This window comes from Pyrgilauda ruficollis, unplaced genomic scaffold (assembly GCF_017590135.1).
Source record: "Pyrgilauda ruficollis isolate IOZ18807 unplaced genomic scaffold, ASM1759013v1 scaffold73, whole genome shotgun sequence".
NCBI classification, from domain to species: Eukaryota; Metazoa; Chordata; class Aves; order Passeriformes; family Passeridae; genus Pyrgilauda; species Pyrgilauda ruficollis.
In genome coordinates, this window is record NW_024529155.1 from 4,385,700 (window position 1) to 4,404,259 (window position 18,560).

General features: G+C 43.0%; 1 protein-coding gene across 2 annotated transcripts; it reads right to left on the bottom strand.

Moving 5' to 3' along the window:
• Positions 1-1,076: 1,076 nt before the first annotated feature.
• NUP50 (nucleoporin 50) lies at positions 1,077-17,982 on the bottom strand. Of its 2 annotated transcripts, XM_041485979.1 has the most exons (8): positions 17,721-17,982; positions 15,047-15,125; positions 13,862-13,945; positions 11,155-11,350; positions 9,057-9,719; positions 6,728-6,806; positions 5,582-5,700; positions 1,077-4,903 (listed from the first exon to the last, which is right to left on the bottom strand). In XM_041485979.1, exons 2-8 carry the CDS (start codon positions 15,113-15,115, stop codon positions 4,701-4,703), a joined length of 1,413 nt encoding a protein of 470 aa, XP_041341913.1. In that variant the 5' UTR covers positions 15,116-15,125; positions 17,721-17,982; the 3' UTR covers positions 1,077-4,700. The 2 variants fall into 2 exon arrangements, with proteins under 2 accessions (XP_041341913.1, XP_041341912.1); XM_041485978.1 differs by lacking the exons at positions 9,057-9,719; positions 11,155-11,350; positions 13,862-13,945; positions 15,047-15,125; positions 17,721-17,982 and adding an exon at positions 8,029-8,887.
• Positions 17,983-18,560: the final 578 nt, after the last annotated feature.

An 18,560-nucleotide genomic window follows, 5' to 3' on the forward strand; every position in this document is an offset into this window, starting at 1 on the left:
CAGTCACTCCAAATGTCCCACCTTCCTCCATCTCCCTCCAGTTCTGTATGCTGACCATGACACCATGTGGTCTGGGATGTCCCTGTGGCCAGTTGGGAAAAGCTGTCCCAGCCATGTCCCCTCCCAAATCCTTGTATCACTCCAGGCCCTTGCTCTGGTGGGTTGGGAGAGGAGCAGAAAAGTCCCTGGCTCTGTGCATGCCCTGTTCAGCAGTAACTAAAACATCCCCGTGTTATCAGCACTGTTCCAGCACAAATCCAAAACACAGCCACTACCAGCTACTGGGAAAATTAAGTTATCCCAGCCCAAACCAGCACACCTTAAGCTCTTGCTGTGCTGTGCACATGAATGGTTCCAACTGCTGCATGCTGTGGTTGCTGTGACCTGCAAGAGCATTTGCCTGCTGGATCAGGAAAGAGCCTGATTTTGATTAACACACTCTTTATGGCTGCCAAAAGCTTGGGAACCTCTAAACAGCGATGACAGTCCTTTTAAATAGAAGAAAGAAGTGTCCAAAATGTGGAATAATGCCAACAAGCATCCCAAGTGCATGAAGTTGAACTATACTTGGCATGACAAGTTTGAGGCATCTTCATTCAGTGGGGGTTTTGGGGTTTTTTTCTTGTGTTTGCGAACTGTCACAAACCAATGAAGAAAATAATCACTTTGGCCTGACTTTAGGTTAGATCTAGGCAAGATCTAGAGTAAATTCAGAAAGGGTCATCAGGCAGACGTAGATGATGTGGTTTCTAAATCCTTTAATATTCATGTGGAGGGTTTAGAGGTCAGTCTCTCTACCAGTGACTCTACTGCTCTGTGAGCACAGGTGTTCCCTCTGCCCTCCAAGGCAGCCCAGCTCCTTGCTCCAAGCTGGCTCAGCTCACTGACCCCACAAGGAGGAAGCATTTTGCTGAACTGGCTCCAGGCTTCCAAGTCAGGAATGGGCAGGGCAGGACATTCCTTCTTTTAGTAGCAGAATTTTCCAGGGGCAGGAGCTCACCTGCAAGCAACTGGTTGTACAATTAATTTTATTACTCCATGTTATACACTCGAAAGTGATTCACACAAGACAAATGAATCTTCCATTCATTTATTCACATTTTCCATGGATTTTTGTACATGACCTCAGTGTATCAGAACTAATGAAAACATTAACATACACGTTGTATGTAAAACTAAAGTATCCACTGAAAAATTCAGAGCATTTTGAAATCTACTAACAACTAACAAATCATCACATTCAGCATCTTCATTGGATTTAGACTAGCTCATGCCACTTTAAATTGTTTAATGTCAGGTAATTTCTGCACACAGGCACCAGCTACAAAATTTTATCAAATGCAAATAAGTTAAGGCATCAGAAAGTCAATCTTTAATGACAGTTTAAATGTTACAGTGCTGCAAAGGGAGCTGAACTTCAGTTTCAATAGCACAGCAAACCTCCTGATTGGTTTATGTTCTACAGTATGTTCATTTGAACTGTAAATTTAATATAAACTTTCACATCCATCAACCAAAAGGGCTTAGAGGAACACAGGGTTGCCCTCCCAAATTAAACCTTGCATACTGCAATTTAGTATTTTTTAAATAAAATTCAAGCCCACTATAATAATCTCCCTTAGAAATTATTCTGATAATTAAGAGAAGCAGAGATGTTTATTTTCCAGCTGAAACTTCAAAATTAGAGGAGAAGGAATGGATAAGACACTCCAACATCTACGTACACCTGGAACAACGAAGGCATTAACGCAAATTGGGACAGAAACGTGCATCTTTAATATCAGGTATCTGATATCCAGCTGTTAAATACATTACCAACCAAGACATAGGAATGCCTCCTTGAGTTGGAATTCTGATCAAAATTCTTCCCTTGGATAGCATGTGCAGTTTGTTATGAAGGCAGTAGTACACTGATGTCTGTGGTCTCCATGAAATTTGCTTTTTCATTTAAGGCCTTTATTTCTGTTTAACAATCTCTGGCCTTTTACAGCATTTCTATATTTTAGTACTCCTTAAATAGAAACTGAAGCATCATCAAAAATTTCTAAAGTGCTGGAAAAGGCTGTGCTTTATACCTGAGCACCAAGTTTGTCAGTGTAAGACTATCTTTTCCTGCTTCATAGTCCACATAATGGTATGGTCACCATGAACTGATGTTGATTAAAATCTGCTTTGCAGGGAAATTCTTCCCTGTCCTTTTAGAGGCAATTTTTCCCAAGTAAAATGTTCAAAATTGTATGTTTATGCACATATTTGACATTCTAATGAAGGTGACATCTCAATTTTTTTACCTGGCTTTACTGATTAAATACATGCACAGAAGAATTCAGGCGTTACTTGCTACGATGGCTAGGGTAAGATTTCATTCTTTCCAACACAATTTATTATTCATCTACTTATTTTTCCATTCACTCTGTTGGAAACAGGGCAGAGGTTACTGTCAGAATTGGGCCACATCCATGTGTGCAAAACCTAACAATTGCCCCTCTTCAGAGGCAAGCATAAGGAAAGAAGTGTTAAGTTCAGTTTGTTGGTCCACGTTTCTAAGGATGAAGGAATGGTTCCAAATCCATGAGCTTTCAGAAGTAAGCAAAGAAAAGGCCAAGCTTTTATAGAACAGAGCTTTTCTTTATGGGATGTACAACCAGAGCTCTGTCTATAAACCTTTGTGTACAGAGACAGGGTTAAGACAATACAGTCAAAAGACAAATGCAAAATTAACTGAGCCCTTGGACCAGAGCCTGGACTAAACTCTTAGGCAGCATTCTGTTTTTTATTCATACACATTTAGACACACCCTGTCAGCTTTGGGCCTCCAATTTAGGTAGCAGCAAGACTTTTTGTAAAAAAAAAAGCATCTTATTTTGAGGAAAGCAATGTCACTGACTTTTAGTGGTTTAAGTACTTAGTCAGATGCAAAAAGAAACCCCCAAAGGCACCAGTTTATTTTTCAAATATCTCAAATGGCATCTAAGCTCTCTTCACATTCCAGGGTTAAAAATGCAATTCTTGTACACTAAGCGTGGCTGAAATGTAAGTAAAGGCCTTTTTCTTTTGGAACTTTGGTCAAGAGGGTATAGCTAAAATCAAGATTTTCTTCCTTTTAACGAAGAGGGGGAAAAAGGCCATAACCTGAATTGTGCAGTGAATTAGGCCTAGGGGCAGCCATCTGCTTCCCCCCAGAGCAGGGGTGCAGGAGAGATGTGCTGCACCTCATCAAATGCTGTTATTCCTTGTTCCCTGCCCACAGGATGCCACTGTGCTGGAATTACCAGGTCCCCTGTATGAATTGTGTCACACTGACTTTTTTTTAAGGAAAGGGGTTTTTCCTCTGTATCACATTAGCCAGAGGCAAAACAGCATGTTTGTTCCATCTTGCCAGAGCTGGTCAGTGTGACACATCTAAGAGCAGTTCAAGTTTCATATTATCATCAAGCTCTTGGAGAAGTCCCAGAGTTGGAAGCAAAGTAGAAAAAGTTACTAGGGAAGGAGTTTCCAGCAAACATTTGAAAAAAAGAAAAGGCTTAAACTACCAAACATGGTCTGACAAAGTTGAGAGCAAAACCAAGACCAGAGTGAATGTTCTGATCTCCAAATTATTGCCACCTGGTTAATTTTGTCACAGCTGAAAACTAAGTTTACAAATTACCCCATGCTCCCCACATGCAACAGAAAGCTTCTGGCAAAGCTGCACTCTGCTGCTTTGCTTAATGCAGTGCAGCATAGCATTTTTATCACATGGAAAAATACATACTGACACACACCCTTGTGCATGTGTCTCCTGGCAAGGGCAACAGGCAACAGAAAGGTCTTTAAAAGTCCTGAAGTTTGTTGGTGGGAAGAGCTGTCTTCAGCAGAGTACCAGCAGCAGGAGCAATGCAGCACATCCAGCTCTGCCTCAGCTGGGTTTTGGGACTAGAGACAAACACCTTGGAAGGAGCATGTGGAAGTGCAACCCTTTGCTGCTGACCTGTCAGAAGCCAGAGAATGCCAGTATGTCCAAGATAAAACTGTCTTCCAGTTGTCTGCTTGTACTATATTGCACATCATTGGCTTGTTGCTACAGTAAGAACAGAACTGACAGTTCCTCTGCAGGAACCACTACTGTCAACAAGACTACACAAGCAAATTATCTTTTAAGTATCTGCAGTCTCTGAGTCCTGAAAGCACACAGGTCTGCAAGGGCACAGACCCAGCACAATGGAGATCATCACTGGTGGGGAGCAGTGCTGTCACTGGGTCTAAAAAGTCATCTCACCAGAATACAACAGACCAATTAAAAATCTGTGGTCTAGAAACAGTCACAACAGGTAAGCTTGAACATCCTCCCTTCCCAAAACAGGAGGTGCTTGCATTGTATTACAGTCTGTAAGGAAGCTCTGGTACCATGTTTTTGTACCCAGATTTCTGTCCATTTGGTCGACTGGTGCTAAAAACATATGCTTGGATTTACATCCATGTGCTTTATCCAGAAGAGGTCCTGCATTTAGATACTGAAAATGAGGGAGCACAGTCCAACACTTGTGTTCTATTAAAGCTTTTATTAGCTAGTTTAGCTTTTCCTCACATCATTTTTCCAGAATTCCTATAACAGTTCTTAATATCAGAGTAAAGAATTAAATGTTCAAATGAAGTTATGGAAGAAAAAAAGAGCAGCAGCAGTTTGGCAATAATTCCTCAAATTATGGACTGCAACTTATTTAAGCCTCCTTTTTCTCCAGTAAGATTTTGTGCAACTCATCTGCATCCTCACTTGTTTTCACTCTTATTAGCATAGTGACAGGAACAGCTGGATTCTTCTCATCGATGGGTGGATTAGGAACACAAACTATAAGAACATTGTTTTTTCCGGTTCTTGAACATGGCATCTTAGGTGGAATTAGAACATTCAACAGAATATTTCCTGCATTTGAGGAGGGGAAAAATTTACCGTTAGCCATTTTCTAGCTTTTACTGCAATACAGTGTTAGAATAGATACTAGAGATTTAGGGTGGTGTTTGGAAGGAAGGCAATTCACAAGTATCATGTATGTTTGTCTTCTTCTTTCCTAAGCATCTATTCATGGCCATTGCTCTCAGATTTCTTTCCTCACTAGAAATGAGAAAATCTCTGCATCCTCCTTTTTTAAATGGAGGAACCTGAATATCCAATGATAGTAGGGGGACACAGGAGAACAGGAAGGGGACAAGGGAGAAGCAGCAAATGAGGAATCCAGTCAGTGCTTAGTTTATGCCAAGTTACTCATTCTGACCACCAGACACAGTTCATATGCAGAAGCAAAATGTTGTGACACAAGACAGACATGTTAGTCTGGACAACCCAGGGTAAAACAGGTACTTTGTGTCCCCAAACATACACCATAGCCTTTTACTTCTTGCACCGCTTCATGTGTTGTCTTTTGTAATGCTCACTAGAGGCATCCAAGTGTTTGTCACTAATTCTAAATGATTTAGGAAAAAAAAAATAGAAAGCTTTTCACTAGTTGTATCTGTTAATGATGTGTAAAAAAGACCCAAAAAATCCTAATGCTTGGCAAGGAATTTTGACATCAAGACTCGTTACTGAGATAAATGTACTTACCTAAATTGGTATCTGCTCGTACTAAGAGTTGAGTTTTTTCATTTCCTGCTGGTTTTAAATGTAATGTTCCTACACCTTTTTCTTTAAATTCATTATCCTTTTTGTAGAACAATTTGCACCTGTGGAGAAAAAAATAAAACCCAATTCCTTGTTTGTGCAGCCATGTAGAGATGAAATAAAAAGATATCTCCCAGGTACATGTATCCATCTGATTCACAGTAACAGTAATCAGGATTTCACATGCTGTGAGCAACCTAAATCGTTATTATTCTTGACCTTGTTTCATGTGCTAATGGACAACACTTGGGGATGAAAGAGAAAGTGAATTATTTCTTTCAGTATTGAAATGATAAATGTATTGCTTTCAGGGAAAAGTAAAAGCCCTGAGTACTCAGGGCCTGTGAGGAGCAATAAATGTAGGCTACTTAAAAAAAAAAAAAAACTAATTAGAAAGCTGTAAGAACTGGCTGTATCATTCTGAAGTTATAATAAAATTTAATTGTACAATTTATAAACATTTTTTTAACTGAGGCTCTAATAAACCTGAAGCCATTTTAATAAAGTAGCACACACTTTTCAGATCTGGTTAATGACTTTTTGTAGCAGGACAAATTCTGTGCTGAGTGTCAAGCAGACATGCAATTACTTGGACTACTGAACATGCTTTGAGAAACTGCTTCTAGTGGAGCCAGTTTCATTTTGAGCTTAAAAGCACAACTTGTTCACTCCTTCATATAATAATAACCAGCATTTTCCAACTGAAGAGTCGTATTTTAGGCTATGTAAATCCACCTGGTGGATTTTCCAGCAGTATTGTATAAGGTTTCTGTGGTAAAAGCCCAAGGTCCTGCAACTTAACTGTACAAAACCTGATGAAGGCAGAAGCATCTTCACTTGTTAAAAAAGCTGATCACATGTACAACTATTAGAGTTGTGCCCAAGATACAGAAGGATTTTAGTAAGATCTTACACACTCCTGCCTGTAATTAAACTCGTTTACAAGTTCATATTCTATGTGGATTCCTAACAAGTTTTATTTATTAGGAAGTCAGGGAAACATCATTAATTATGCACTGCGGTGGTGAAAAATAGCAATACACAGTAAATACAGGTATTAATTTTATTTACTAAGTTAAAGTCACTTACTTCTTTGAGTAGAAAGCATCATCTTCTTTTATTTCATTAACAATAACTTTTGGTGGCTCTTCTTCCTCCTCTTCCCCTCCTTTAAATAGAAAGTTTTAATATGTTAATGTTGTGAGCACAGATTTTGGCAGTGTATTGGAAGTCCCTTATGCCCACCATGGTTGGCATGGACACGTGGCTGGTCAGTGACAGCCAGAACACCTTTCAGTCCATGTGTACTCTGCAGCAGCTTCAGCTACAAAAAAAGTGTTGCTTGCTTTTCATTCAGCTCTTAAAGCAACTTCATCCTCACCTTCAGTTAAGTGGGATGAAAATACCCAATCCACACCAAACAATCAAACACCAACAATATAAAGCTTAGTAAGTCAAAAGCTTCTGTTTGAACAGAAACAGTTTTCACACTTCAGAGTATTCTCCACAAATGGGTTCAAGTAGAGAACAATAAATAGTTCCAAGAGCCAGGTTTAATTTGGGGGAAGGGAATTAGTTGCAGAATGACAGATAAGAGAGTGGCAGATTGTGCCTTTCCAGCCCCTCAGCTACTGGGATTTCCATCAGCCCATTGTATTCAGCACAGGCAAAGACCAGAGTAAAGCTGTCAGGTACTATGTAACTTTGGAGGCCTCCATACAATCTATTAAGTAAAATGGACTAAACTGTTCTGCATCTCATGCTTTTTACTGCAGGGATCTCTCGATAAACCTACTAGGAAAAGTAGTGGGATTGACAAGTCCAGCAGGCTCAAAGGTGAACATACCAGCTGCTTTAAATTTTATCAGTTCCTGTCCTCAGATTTAGGATTATTTTGTATATTATATTGTATAAAGTACAAATCTGACAGAAGTATGTAAGTCTTGATAAGCACATACTTTTGGTGTTGCTTACATAAGGCTGGGTTCTTGATTAGGGGTATAATTCTGTACTTTCAAATTTAAGAATGATGATGATCACAGAATACAGAATTTCCTGAGTTGGAAAGGACCCACCAGGATCATCAAATCCAGTTCCTGGCACTGCCCAGAAGACCCCAACCATCCTACCCTGTACCTGAGAGCATTGTCCAAATGCTCTTGGAGCTCTGGCAGCCTTGGGAGCTCTGGCATTCCCTGGGGAGCCTGGGCAGTGCCTGAGCACCCTCTGGGGGAAGAACCTTTTCCTGACATCCAGACTAAACCTCCTCAGACATTACACCATGCCATCATCTCAGTGAACTTAATATTGCATTTTTTTAGTATTCCTAAGTCACATGCACTCACAGCTGACCATTAAAACAACTATAAATAGAAATACATAGAATTTACCTTTGTCATCAGTATTGCCACTGTCTGTTTGAGCTTCCAATAAACTGGTGGATGCTGCAGTGACAGATTTGGCCTGGTTTGCATCTTTTCCAAACAAACCTGAATTCCCAGGAGAAAATGAGAAACTACTAAGCGTTCCTGAACCAAGGGAACGCAAAACAGAACTGTCAACACTCTTGCCAAAATTAAACGAGACAGTTGACGTAGCTCCTAACAACGGGTCTCTTTTTTCTGACGCAGCTTCAGGTTTTTTGTCTGAGGTATCCTCAGTTTTGCTGTTAAACAAAAATATGGAGCCTTGCTGAAGCTTTGAGCTGCCGAACACAGGAGCAGCCTGCGGGCCGGGGGTCTTGCCGCTTTCGTTCTCGGAGCCGCTGTCGCTGCTGCCTCCGTGCTGCTGCTCAATGCTGGCCAAATAGCGCTCGTAGTCCCTGAAGATGGGGGTCAGGTCGCACAGGGGGCTGCTGTTCACGTGCTTCACGATCCAGTCCCGCACGGAGCAGTTGAGAGCAGCCAGCTGCTTGTGGTAGGCGCCCGAGCCGCGCGCCGCGCTCAGGGCGCCACCTGAGGAGGAGCAGGGCTGGCTGCCGCCGTTGGCGGCCGGGCTGGCAGCCTTCTTCTCTGCAAACACCGCAGCAGCGGGACCATTTGACACTGGGGATGCTGTTACAAGAAAAATCAAAGTATTATAGAATATCCTGAGCTGGGAGGGATCCACCAGGCTCATCGAGTCCGGCTCCTGGCCTTGCCCAAGACACCCCAACAATCCCACCCTGTGCCCGATGGCATTGTCCAAATATTCCCAGAGCTCTGGCAGCTTTGGGGCTGTGACCATTCCCTGGGGAGCCTGGGCAGTACCCGACACCCTCTGAGGGAAGAACCTTTCCCTGATATACTAAACCTCCTCAGACATTACACCATGCCATCATCTCAGTGAACTTAATATTGCATTTTTTTAGTATTCCTAAGTCACATGCACTCACAGCTGACCATTAAAACAACTATAAATAGAAATACATAGAATTTACCTTTGTCATCAGTATTGCCACTGTCTGTTTGAGCTTCCAATAAACTGGTGGATGCTGCAGTGACAGATTTGGCCTGGTTTGCATCTTTTCCAAACAAACCTGAATTCCCAGGAGAAAATGAGAAACTACTAAGCGTTCCTGAACCAAGGGAACGCAAAACAGAACTGTCAACACTCTTGCCAAAATTAAACGAGACAGTTGACGTAGCTCCTAACAACGGGTCTCTTTTTTCTGACGCAGCTTCAGGTTTTTTGTCTGAGGTATCCTCAGTTTTGCTGTTAAACAAAAATATGGAGCCTTGCTGAAGCTTTGAGCTGCCGAACACAGGAGCAGCCTGCGGGCCGGGGGTCTTGCCGCTTTCGTTCTCGGAGCCGCTGTCGCTGCTGCCTCCGTGCTGCTGCTCAATGCTGGCCAAATAGCGCTCGTAGTCCCTGAAGATGGGGGTCAGGTCGCACAGGGGGCTGCTGTTCACGTGCTTCACGATCCAGTCCCGCACGGAGCAGTTGAGAGCAGCCAGCTGCTTGTGGTAGGCGCCCGAGCCGCGCGCCGCGCTCAGGGCGCCACCTGAGGAGGAGCAGGGCTGGCTGCCGCCGTTGGCGGCCGGGCTGGCAGCCTTCTTCTCTGCAAACACCGCAGCAGCGGGACCATTTGACACTGGGGATGCTGTTACAAGAAAAATCAAAGTATTATAGAATATCCTGAGCTGGGAGGGATCCACCAGGCTCATCGAGTCCGGCTCCTGGCCTTGCCCAAGACACCCCAACAATCCCACCCTGTGCCCGATGGCATTGTCCAAATATTCCCAGAGCTCTGGCAGCTTTGGGGCTGTGACCATTCCCTGGGGAGCCTGGGCAGTACCCGACACCCTCTGAGGGAAGAACCTTTCCCTGATATCCAACTTAACTCATTGGTCTAATAAGCTCTGGTTAAAAAAAACAACACAACAAAACAAGACAGATGCTTTGCTGACCTAATGAGAAATGTGGCTTAGAACCTTTTTTTTAACCCAGAAAGCACAGCTCTCTTAAAAGCCTAACATGTACAGTATTTCTTAATTGGAACACTCATCCTTACTCAGCTGAGCTCCTTCTTTTGGGTCACACTGTGCCCCAGTTACTCCCATGCCAGCGAGCAGATCCAAGTTTTCCTTTAGACAAGTAAGTTAGGGATAGACAAGGTAGATGAAGCACACTGGTGTATAAAAAAAATATCCAAAGACATCTTGTACAGAACATTAAAAAAATACATGTTTTATATATTGCCAAAACCTTCAAAATCTTACAAAAATCTAACAACTTCAGCAAGCTGTAATGCTTATTAAATCAAAAAACTCATCTCTTGCCATTTGTGCTTTAAATGTGCTTTAAACCACCCTGAGTGCACTAGCCCACAATTTTACAAGCTTCTGAACACTTCTGTATAAAAAACCCTAAGAAGCAAACTAGAAAAATTCTCATGGAATATTTCTGTTTCCCTTATTTTATTCAAGCTCATTGAAATCCAAGTTACTCTAAAGTTCAAACTCCACCAATTGTATTCTATGGCATGGTGACTCCAAAATTCTGTGGTGACAGTGTTAACATTTCTGCATGTCCAGCACAAAGGGACAGAACTAATATTCCTCAGGGAATTCCAAAGCATGACAGCTCAACATGCTGAAGTATTTCAAATGTCTTAAAATGTAGGTATAACTGTAACAGACAAAATTCTAGTAAGACTGTCTGCAAAATAAGATGTACAAGGAAAAAACACTAAGACTTTAGCTAAGCAGCATGTATTTTTTATTTAAATTCAAAGAACTGGGACATGTTACCAGATGCCTTATACCTTTTACAGACTGCCTTATGCCAGTGCCTTCCATTTTTTCTCCAGTATAAGAAATGTGAATTTAGTTACCACCTCTTTAAATTGCATGCATATGAAAACTTGTCCCTCCAGCACTCTAAAATAATAAGAAATCTTACAAAGAGGTATAAAGTCTCAAAACCTTAAAACACAACTATAAGATGGTCTACATTTGTTTTTTCACTACTAAAATAACCCTACAAATTTTATGACTGAAGGTGTTGATAAATATGTAGGCTTATTTAAAACTTACCAAATGCTGATTGTGTTTCAGAGGTGCTTTTCAAACTGCTGAAAGGAGGAGTACTGGAGACACTACTGCTTCCATTGGACAGCCCTTCCAAAGGCTTTATTCCTGCACCATTCCCAAATCCACTGAAGCCACCTCCTCCTTTTCCAGAAGGCAATACAAAGCCTTTAAACCCCTTAAAAGCTCCTCCACTTTCAGACTGGGGAGAAAAAAGAGAGAGACCAGTTATAAACATCTTAATTAACAGCTTCCTTATGACACACACTGCTCCTGTTTTTAAAAGACTCAGATGTTTGGTATGAAAATAAACTGGGTCTAGGATGTGGATACATGGAAGTTGTTCAGAGCTGTGGATGTGTTTGACTACCTATTAGACATTCACAACATCTTGTTTTCTTTATATAACTACAGAAGATTATGTAATTTCAGGTTTATTTTCAACAACTTTTAGTGTTTACAATGGCAGTCAAGAGCCCAATACTTTAATCCACTCATCACTCTGGAGTCACCTATGAAACCTCTTGTGATTTACCCAAAATATTCCAATGTGACTGATAGAAGATGCAAAGACAGACTGTACCTGACCACAAAATATTTATCAATGCAACCTTTTCATTACCCAGTTCCGATCACTGTCTTTGCAACTGTATTATTTTATGGTATAGTTTCTTAGGTGTTTCTAAAAGACAAAGTACAATTAACATGCAAATAAAGCACTGATATTTTTAGACCTTTGGAGGTTATGAACTTTTACTACTGTAAGTGAACTTTCAGTGTCTCTGGGAAACCATGAGAGAACTGCTTTCGAGTTCCTTCTGATTTTGCCACTGAAGAAATGGCAAAGCTTGTCAATTTTAGGCTGACCTTGTGGTTATGGGTCTCTTTGCTTCCTTTTGTGCTATTTTTTCCAGTGCAGTCCTCTGCTTCTCATTCCTAGGTAGGTATTTTTATTGTGCTTCTCTCTGATCAGTCCCACCTTTCTCTCTGGACATTCCAGTTAAACTGCTGTCTTTTTCACTGCAGCATTCTGCTTGCTCCATGTAGGAACATTAGTAAGTTTCAAGTTTTGCTTTTTGTAAATATTTCACAGGTTTCTTACACAACTTCAGCTGTCCTGTCATCTCTTCTGTGTTTTAGATTTTGTCCAGCCTGTTGTCCTGGTTTTGGCTGGGATAGTTAACCTTCTCCCTAGCAGCTGGTACAGTAGTGTGGTTTGAATTCAGGGTGAGAAGAATGTTGACAACACAAGGATGTTTTAGCTGGTGCTGAGCAGCGCTCACTGCAATCAAGGACCTCTCAGTGTCTCATGCTCTGCCAGTGAGCAGGACACAAGGAGCTGAGAGGGAGCACAGCCAGGACAGTGACCTGAACACAGAATGTCATGGCCAGCAGAGAAACTGGGAGTGCCTGGGAGAAGCTAATTCCTGCTTGGGGATGGAATGAGGTCAGTGGATAGTGAGCAACTGTCCTGTGCATCACTGCTTTTTCTTGGGGTTTATTTCCTTCTCTTCTGGTTCCCTTATCATCATGCTCATTATATTTCAATCATTAAACTGTTCTTATCTCAACCCAGGCTTTTATCCTTTTTTCTGATTCTCCTCCTCATGCCACTAGGAGGAAGAGTGAGGAGCTGCATGGTCCCTAGTTGTCACCAGCCCTTCTACCAGTTCTAACAGCCTGCTCCCAGTCTCCTGACTATTTCTACAACCCATCTGGTCCCCTTTCTCATTCTGTTCTATTCTTCCTATTCCATTTGCCCCTGAATCTCTCCTGCTCAAACTGTAGTTTATGTTTTGCATCACCTCCTTCCAGTACAATCATTTATTTAACTCCATCCTCTACCACATTTGTGGCTAAAACTACTCAAGGCATTAGTGGGCTAAAACAGCTTCCTCATTTACAGTGCTTGGACTGAAGAAGGAAAATCAAAAGCATAGGAGAAGGCTGTCTAGCTCCTAACTGTGCCTAGCCCCAAGCAGTCCTAAAGCAATCTGTGTAACACATAAAGCTCCAGGTCTGTTTCTAACACGATGCATGCCTTGTTCAAAGGATGTCTGGGAAAAATATACACAACAAAGCATTTGTCAAGGATTTCTGAAAGGACAACAATTTGGCTGGACTGGAAAAATGCTTTCACAGGGATTAAACCTATAACAAAGGCCAACTTCCTTTCAATTTTCAATTTGTTAGTGCAAAGAGTAGATGGCACTAAAGCTCTTGACAGGGAGGAAGGAAAAAAAAAGTAGCAGCATTCTTTACAAAAGACATGTTTCTCATTCTCAGAGCAGCTTAGTATTTGGGTGTTCACTAATACAGCTTCTGAGACATCCCCCAGCCCTCCAGTATGGATAACTAATAACTTTGCATTTCCATACTTCCATCTCTACAAAAAATGGAAGTAAAGCAGTAAAAATGCTGTTTTACCCATTTGCAAACAACATTGCGTCTGAAACATTCTTTATTTTTACTTCAAAAAAATGCAAGAACACCCTGCTCACCCAGTCAAAGCAGTATTACCCTTTTTTTGCCTTAGCCTTATTCTTAGCATGGAACAGTAAAGGCAAAGTTCATGTGCACATATGACCTGGTGAGTTGAAATGATAACTTTATTCAGCTTCACCACAAACCCAAGGAAGTCAAAAAGCTGAGTATGATGTTGTGTTTTGTAACGGAGTGAAACTCCAGCACCCATGTTCAGTGACTACGTTACCTCTGACCCAACATTTCGGCGCTTTGCTTTTTTAATAGCTCTGTTCTTCAGGACCTCTTCACTTGCCACAGAGAATGTTCCCACCTTGAAGAGGAAGTTAGGGAATCATTAGTGGAATATTCAAAAACACAGAACATGAAGGGATGGCTGAGATCAGGTTTTGAACACAACTCGAACACTGCTACCACACAAACAAGGGAAGAAGTTAAAAACCAGCCCACTCCAAAAATACTGCACTGTCAATCAGCTTACCAGCTACCTGAATGTGAGCTGATACTTGGAAAACTCTTTCTGGTCCTGCACTACATTTCTCTTTGTGCTATCTCCATTTTACTACAACAAATAATATAAGTTTTGGGTTGCTTTTTTAAAACACAGCTCTAAGATCTCTCTGCTGAACGGAATCTGTCAGTAATCCACAGTTTGGAGCAGCTATATGGAGATGTGGGCTCTAAGGCAACCTCCAGCAGCCTGCTGTAGCTCAAACACTATCAAAGACAGCTAATGGCTCAGCACCACCCTGCAAGAAATGAGAAAATTAAGTTTTCTTATTTTCAAATTCCTGGAAGAGACAGTTTTCTTTTTTACATTTACAGGCCTAAGCATTTAATACTTTTAGTTGGACAAAAACTAAACCAGTTTGTTTAAACCTGAGCCACAAGGAAGTATGAGACCTTAAAAGTGAAAATCTCATTTTAAAATCAGGTGGAACATACCACTTAATTATTTGCCTAATTCCTCTGGCTGTGTGGGGAAATTCAGCTAAAATTAACATAGTTCTAAAATTAGGTATTACTGACCCTCAAAAAATACTGGAGGCATTCAGAGCATTAATCTCCAGAAATCAAGTCTGCTTTTCCTGTCAATTCAATAAATACCTATCACACATTTGAAGAGTCCAAAAGCATTTTAACAAGCCTGGGGTTCCCTCTAGAAACATGAAGTTCCTTTCCCCCGAACCACTGATGAAATTTTCACTCTTAAAAGCTGCTTTGCTGTACAGTCTGCATAATTGGAAGTTTTATAAAAATAATTTTTAAAAATCCACTTCTATAAAATTATCTTTACTTGCTAAACCTTTAACCAGCTGTACTACAGGTTTTATGCACAAGATACACAGCAAATGTAAACAGCTACTCTACTACCTGCAAGTGTACATAGGGGGGGAACTAGTGTGTATTTTACCTCTTCAGCTTCATCCTCCTGGTCCCAGTTTCGGTCAGTCAGCTCCTTTTCTGCAATTCTCTTTGCCATTTTTTCACACCTGTGTGGAAGAAACAAAAAATCCTAGAAAGAATTGCACAGAAATTAAATTCTAAGTGTCAGTGATCTTCAATTGGTATTCTTAGAACAAAAAAAAAAACCCCAGGAACTGCAGTTCATGTAGAAGCAGGTCAAGATTGGAACAACAACTGAAAACCAAATGTTGTGGCAAAAACAATCAGCAGCACTTAAGATTAAAGCTGTGGTGATCAGCCATATTCAATCTTAAATTAAAGCAACAACAGAAAGGTAAAGTTCAGTTATGGCATAAATTTTCTTTAGCAGCTGGAAAAATTCCTTTCAGAACCATAACTCACATACTCCCATTCTGAAGGGCTACAAAAACCCCAAAGCTGTGGTTGAAACATTCCATATCCCACTCCCCATTGCCACCTCAGGATACCTACCTAAGCAGCAAGAAAAAGTGAGTTGCTTTATAACTTCTACAATAAATACTGATGAGGACCCACTGAATCAACTGAGCAGAGCTTGGTCAAGACTGAAGACAATGCTCTCTTTTAAAAAACTGGATTGGTTGGCCATTACTAATTTGAAAGTTTGGGAAAAAATTACAAATAAATGAGATTGGCTTACTTATGTGTCCTACAAAGGACACGCAAGTCAGGCCATGGATTTTAGAGCAATTGCTGTAAGCAGAGAAATCATCATTTTTCTGGTTATCTCTGTGACGTAAAGCACAATCAGCTTTGCAGAAGGAATGTCTGTAACTGCTCTGAGTCCCGTTTTACTGAAGTACAACTTATGAGCTGTGTACAAAACCAAAGAATGAATCCAGATACCATGTTTTCTATCTAAAAAACCTGACAAGCAGTCACACTAGTGGAATTTTATGTGAAAAAGAGGTATTTTACTAACTATGGTTATATCTTCTGACACTAAATATGAAAACTTTCCAAAGGAAATATGTAGTTTTTCTGCAGTTTAAATCTCAAGCAAGCACAACAACTAAAACTCTTCCAAAATCCCCCTGGCTTTATGATTAAGACCTGCCCAGAAAAAAAGACAAAATAAATCCACAAAAAGCTGAATTTCAGAGCCAGAAATGGCAACAATACATTGTTACAAGATGTCTTGTTTACATCTTGGAACACTTCAGAACAGTAAATCCAGCAGCACAGCAGTCTTGGAGATCACACATCCAAGTCCTGAATTTTGTCTGACACACATCACAAATAAGGTCAAGTTACCAGAGCTTCTGGGACAAAGATTGGCCTGTGTATACATATTTAAATGCCCTAATCCACTCTGTCCTGAAAGCAGACATCCTTGCTTGATAATCACTGGGAGATCATTTCAATCTAACCCATTAAAAAGCTAAGAAAGAAGTTATTTTAAAGATTTTAACGTCACCTTTATCTAAATTATTATTTTATTACATAATTTTTATATAGAATGTGTTATGTAATACATTTTAATTTATAATAAATGTGTTCTGTATATATATTCTATATAATAGTGTTCTGTATATATATTCTATATTCTACATCTATAGCATATATTCACATTATGTATATAATATACTAGAGTATTATTTAAATGTATTAATTTCATTATTACATTAAATATTTGAGTTATTGAAAGAGCACATTAACTACAGAGCCTGTCCCCCACCAAAACAGGGAAAACCTTGTCGACCTAGGCTCCAGGTTCTCTGTATCCCCCTGCGTTTATACAATTTCTCTTTAAAAGCATTGTAGAGGATCTAACAGAGAACCTGAAGTGTATTCTATCCCGTGAAACGAGAACCAACACAAACCTACATCTGGTCGCTGTTCACAAACTTCACCAAGTTTTTGGAGCACGCGTTCTGAACAGGCTGAGATAAAAGTATTTTCAGAAACATATCAAAGAAACACAGAATATCCTGAGTTGGGAGGGACCCACAAGGATCATCGAGTCCAACCCCTGGCCCTGCACGGACACCCCGACAGTCCCACCCTGTGCATCCCTGAGAGCGTTGTCCAAGCGCTCCCGGAGCTCTGGCAGCCTTGGGGCCGTGACCATTCCCTGGGGAGCCTGGGCAGTGCCCGACACCCTCTGCGGGAAGAACCTTTCCCTGATATCCAGCCTATCTCCTGTTCGCTTAACAAGCTCTTCTTGTCTAAAATCGACACAACGCAGACGCTCTGCTGACCTACAGAAGCCCCGGAGCTCCGCTGCCCCGTTCACCGCGGCCGCTCGCAAGCGAGGCTTCGCTGGGGCTTCGCAGGGGGCGGCATCGCCCGAACGCCGCGGGGCCGCAGGGCGCGGAGCCGGGCCCGGCGGTGTCGCAGCGCTGTCGCCGCGGCTCCCGGCGGGAGGAAGCGGAAGCCGGACGCCGCCGGGGCCGCCCCGCGCCCCGCAGCTGCCGTTCCGCTTGGACTCCCGGCTCCGCTCGCTCCGTCCCGGCGACGCCGCGCGTTGCCTGCGCACCTCACGGACCGATCGGATCCGCGCGTTCCGAACCCTGCGGCCCCGCACCGCTGCGACGCCCCCTAAATCCCCGCCGCCGCCCCGCTCCCTCCATCCCTGCACGGCTCCCGCTGGTGCCCGGTCACCCCTCGCGCCCCCCACGCGTGGGACCCGCGGCACTCACTCGCTCGGGCGGGCGGTTCTCTCCCGCCGCGCTACGCTGCGGGGCCGACGCTGTGGCGGGCGGGACGCAGGGTCTCCTCGCAGGCTGCACGGCCCCGGGGCGAGCTCAGCGGGCCCCGCTGCGCTCTCACAATCCCCCGATGCCGCCCCCTCGGAATGCGCCGGGAGACGCGGCTCGGTGGGGCCCAAAGCGGGAACGCCGCGCCCGCCGCCGTCCCGCGCCCGCCCGCACCGCGCGTGCGCCCGGCGGGGGCGGCGGGGTGGGGGCGGGGCCGGGAGGTGCAGTACCGCCGGCGGCCGCGGGCGGCGCCCCACAGGCCGCGGCCAGGGAAGGGTGCCCCGCGCGAGCCGCGGCTCACGTGACTTCCGCCGCGAGCCGCGGTCCGACCGAATTCTCCCGAAATGTCGGGAAAAACAAACCCCAAACGTCGTCTGTTAGCGTGAGCCAGCCAGGCGCTGCTTTGTCCTTGGCCAGGATAAAATGCGGGGCGGGGCCGGGAGGTGCAGTACCGCCGGCGGCCGCGGGCGGCGCCCCACAGGCCGCGGCCAGGGAAGGGTGCCCCGCGCGAGCCGCGGCTCACGTGACTTCCGCCGCGAGCCGCGGTCCGACCGAATTCTCCCGAAATGTCGGGAAAAACAAACCCCAAACGTCGTCTGTTAGCGTGAGCCAGCCAGGCGCTGCTTTGTCCTTGGCCAGGATAAAATTCTGCCTTGCCCGACAAAATTTGGGGCCTCCACACAGAAGCTGATAAAAAAACTTTCTCACTTGTTTATATATGTTTATCAAATTCATGGTAACTGGCTCTGAATGATATAATTCATCATTTTCAACACGGGAGGC

Coding starts and splice junctions, on each gene's coding strand:
- NUP50 (XM_041485979.1), bottom strand. CDS start 15,115: ATGGCAAAGAGAATTGCAGAAAAGGAGCTGACTGACCGAAACTGGGAC. Junction 9,720..11,154: donor TGAAACACAATCAGCATTTG/GTAAGTTTTAAA, acceptor TTCTTGTAACAG/CATCCCCAGTGTCAAATGGT. Junction 4,904..5,581: donor ACGAGCAGATACCAATTTAG/GTAAGTACATTT, acceptor CCTCAAATGCAG/GAAATATTCTGTTGAATGTT.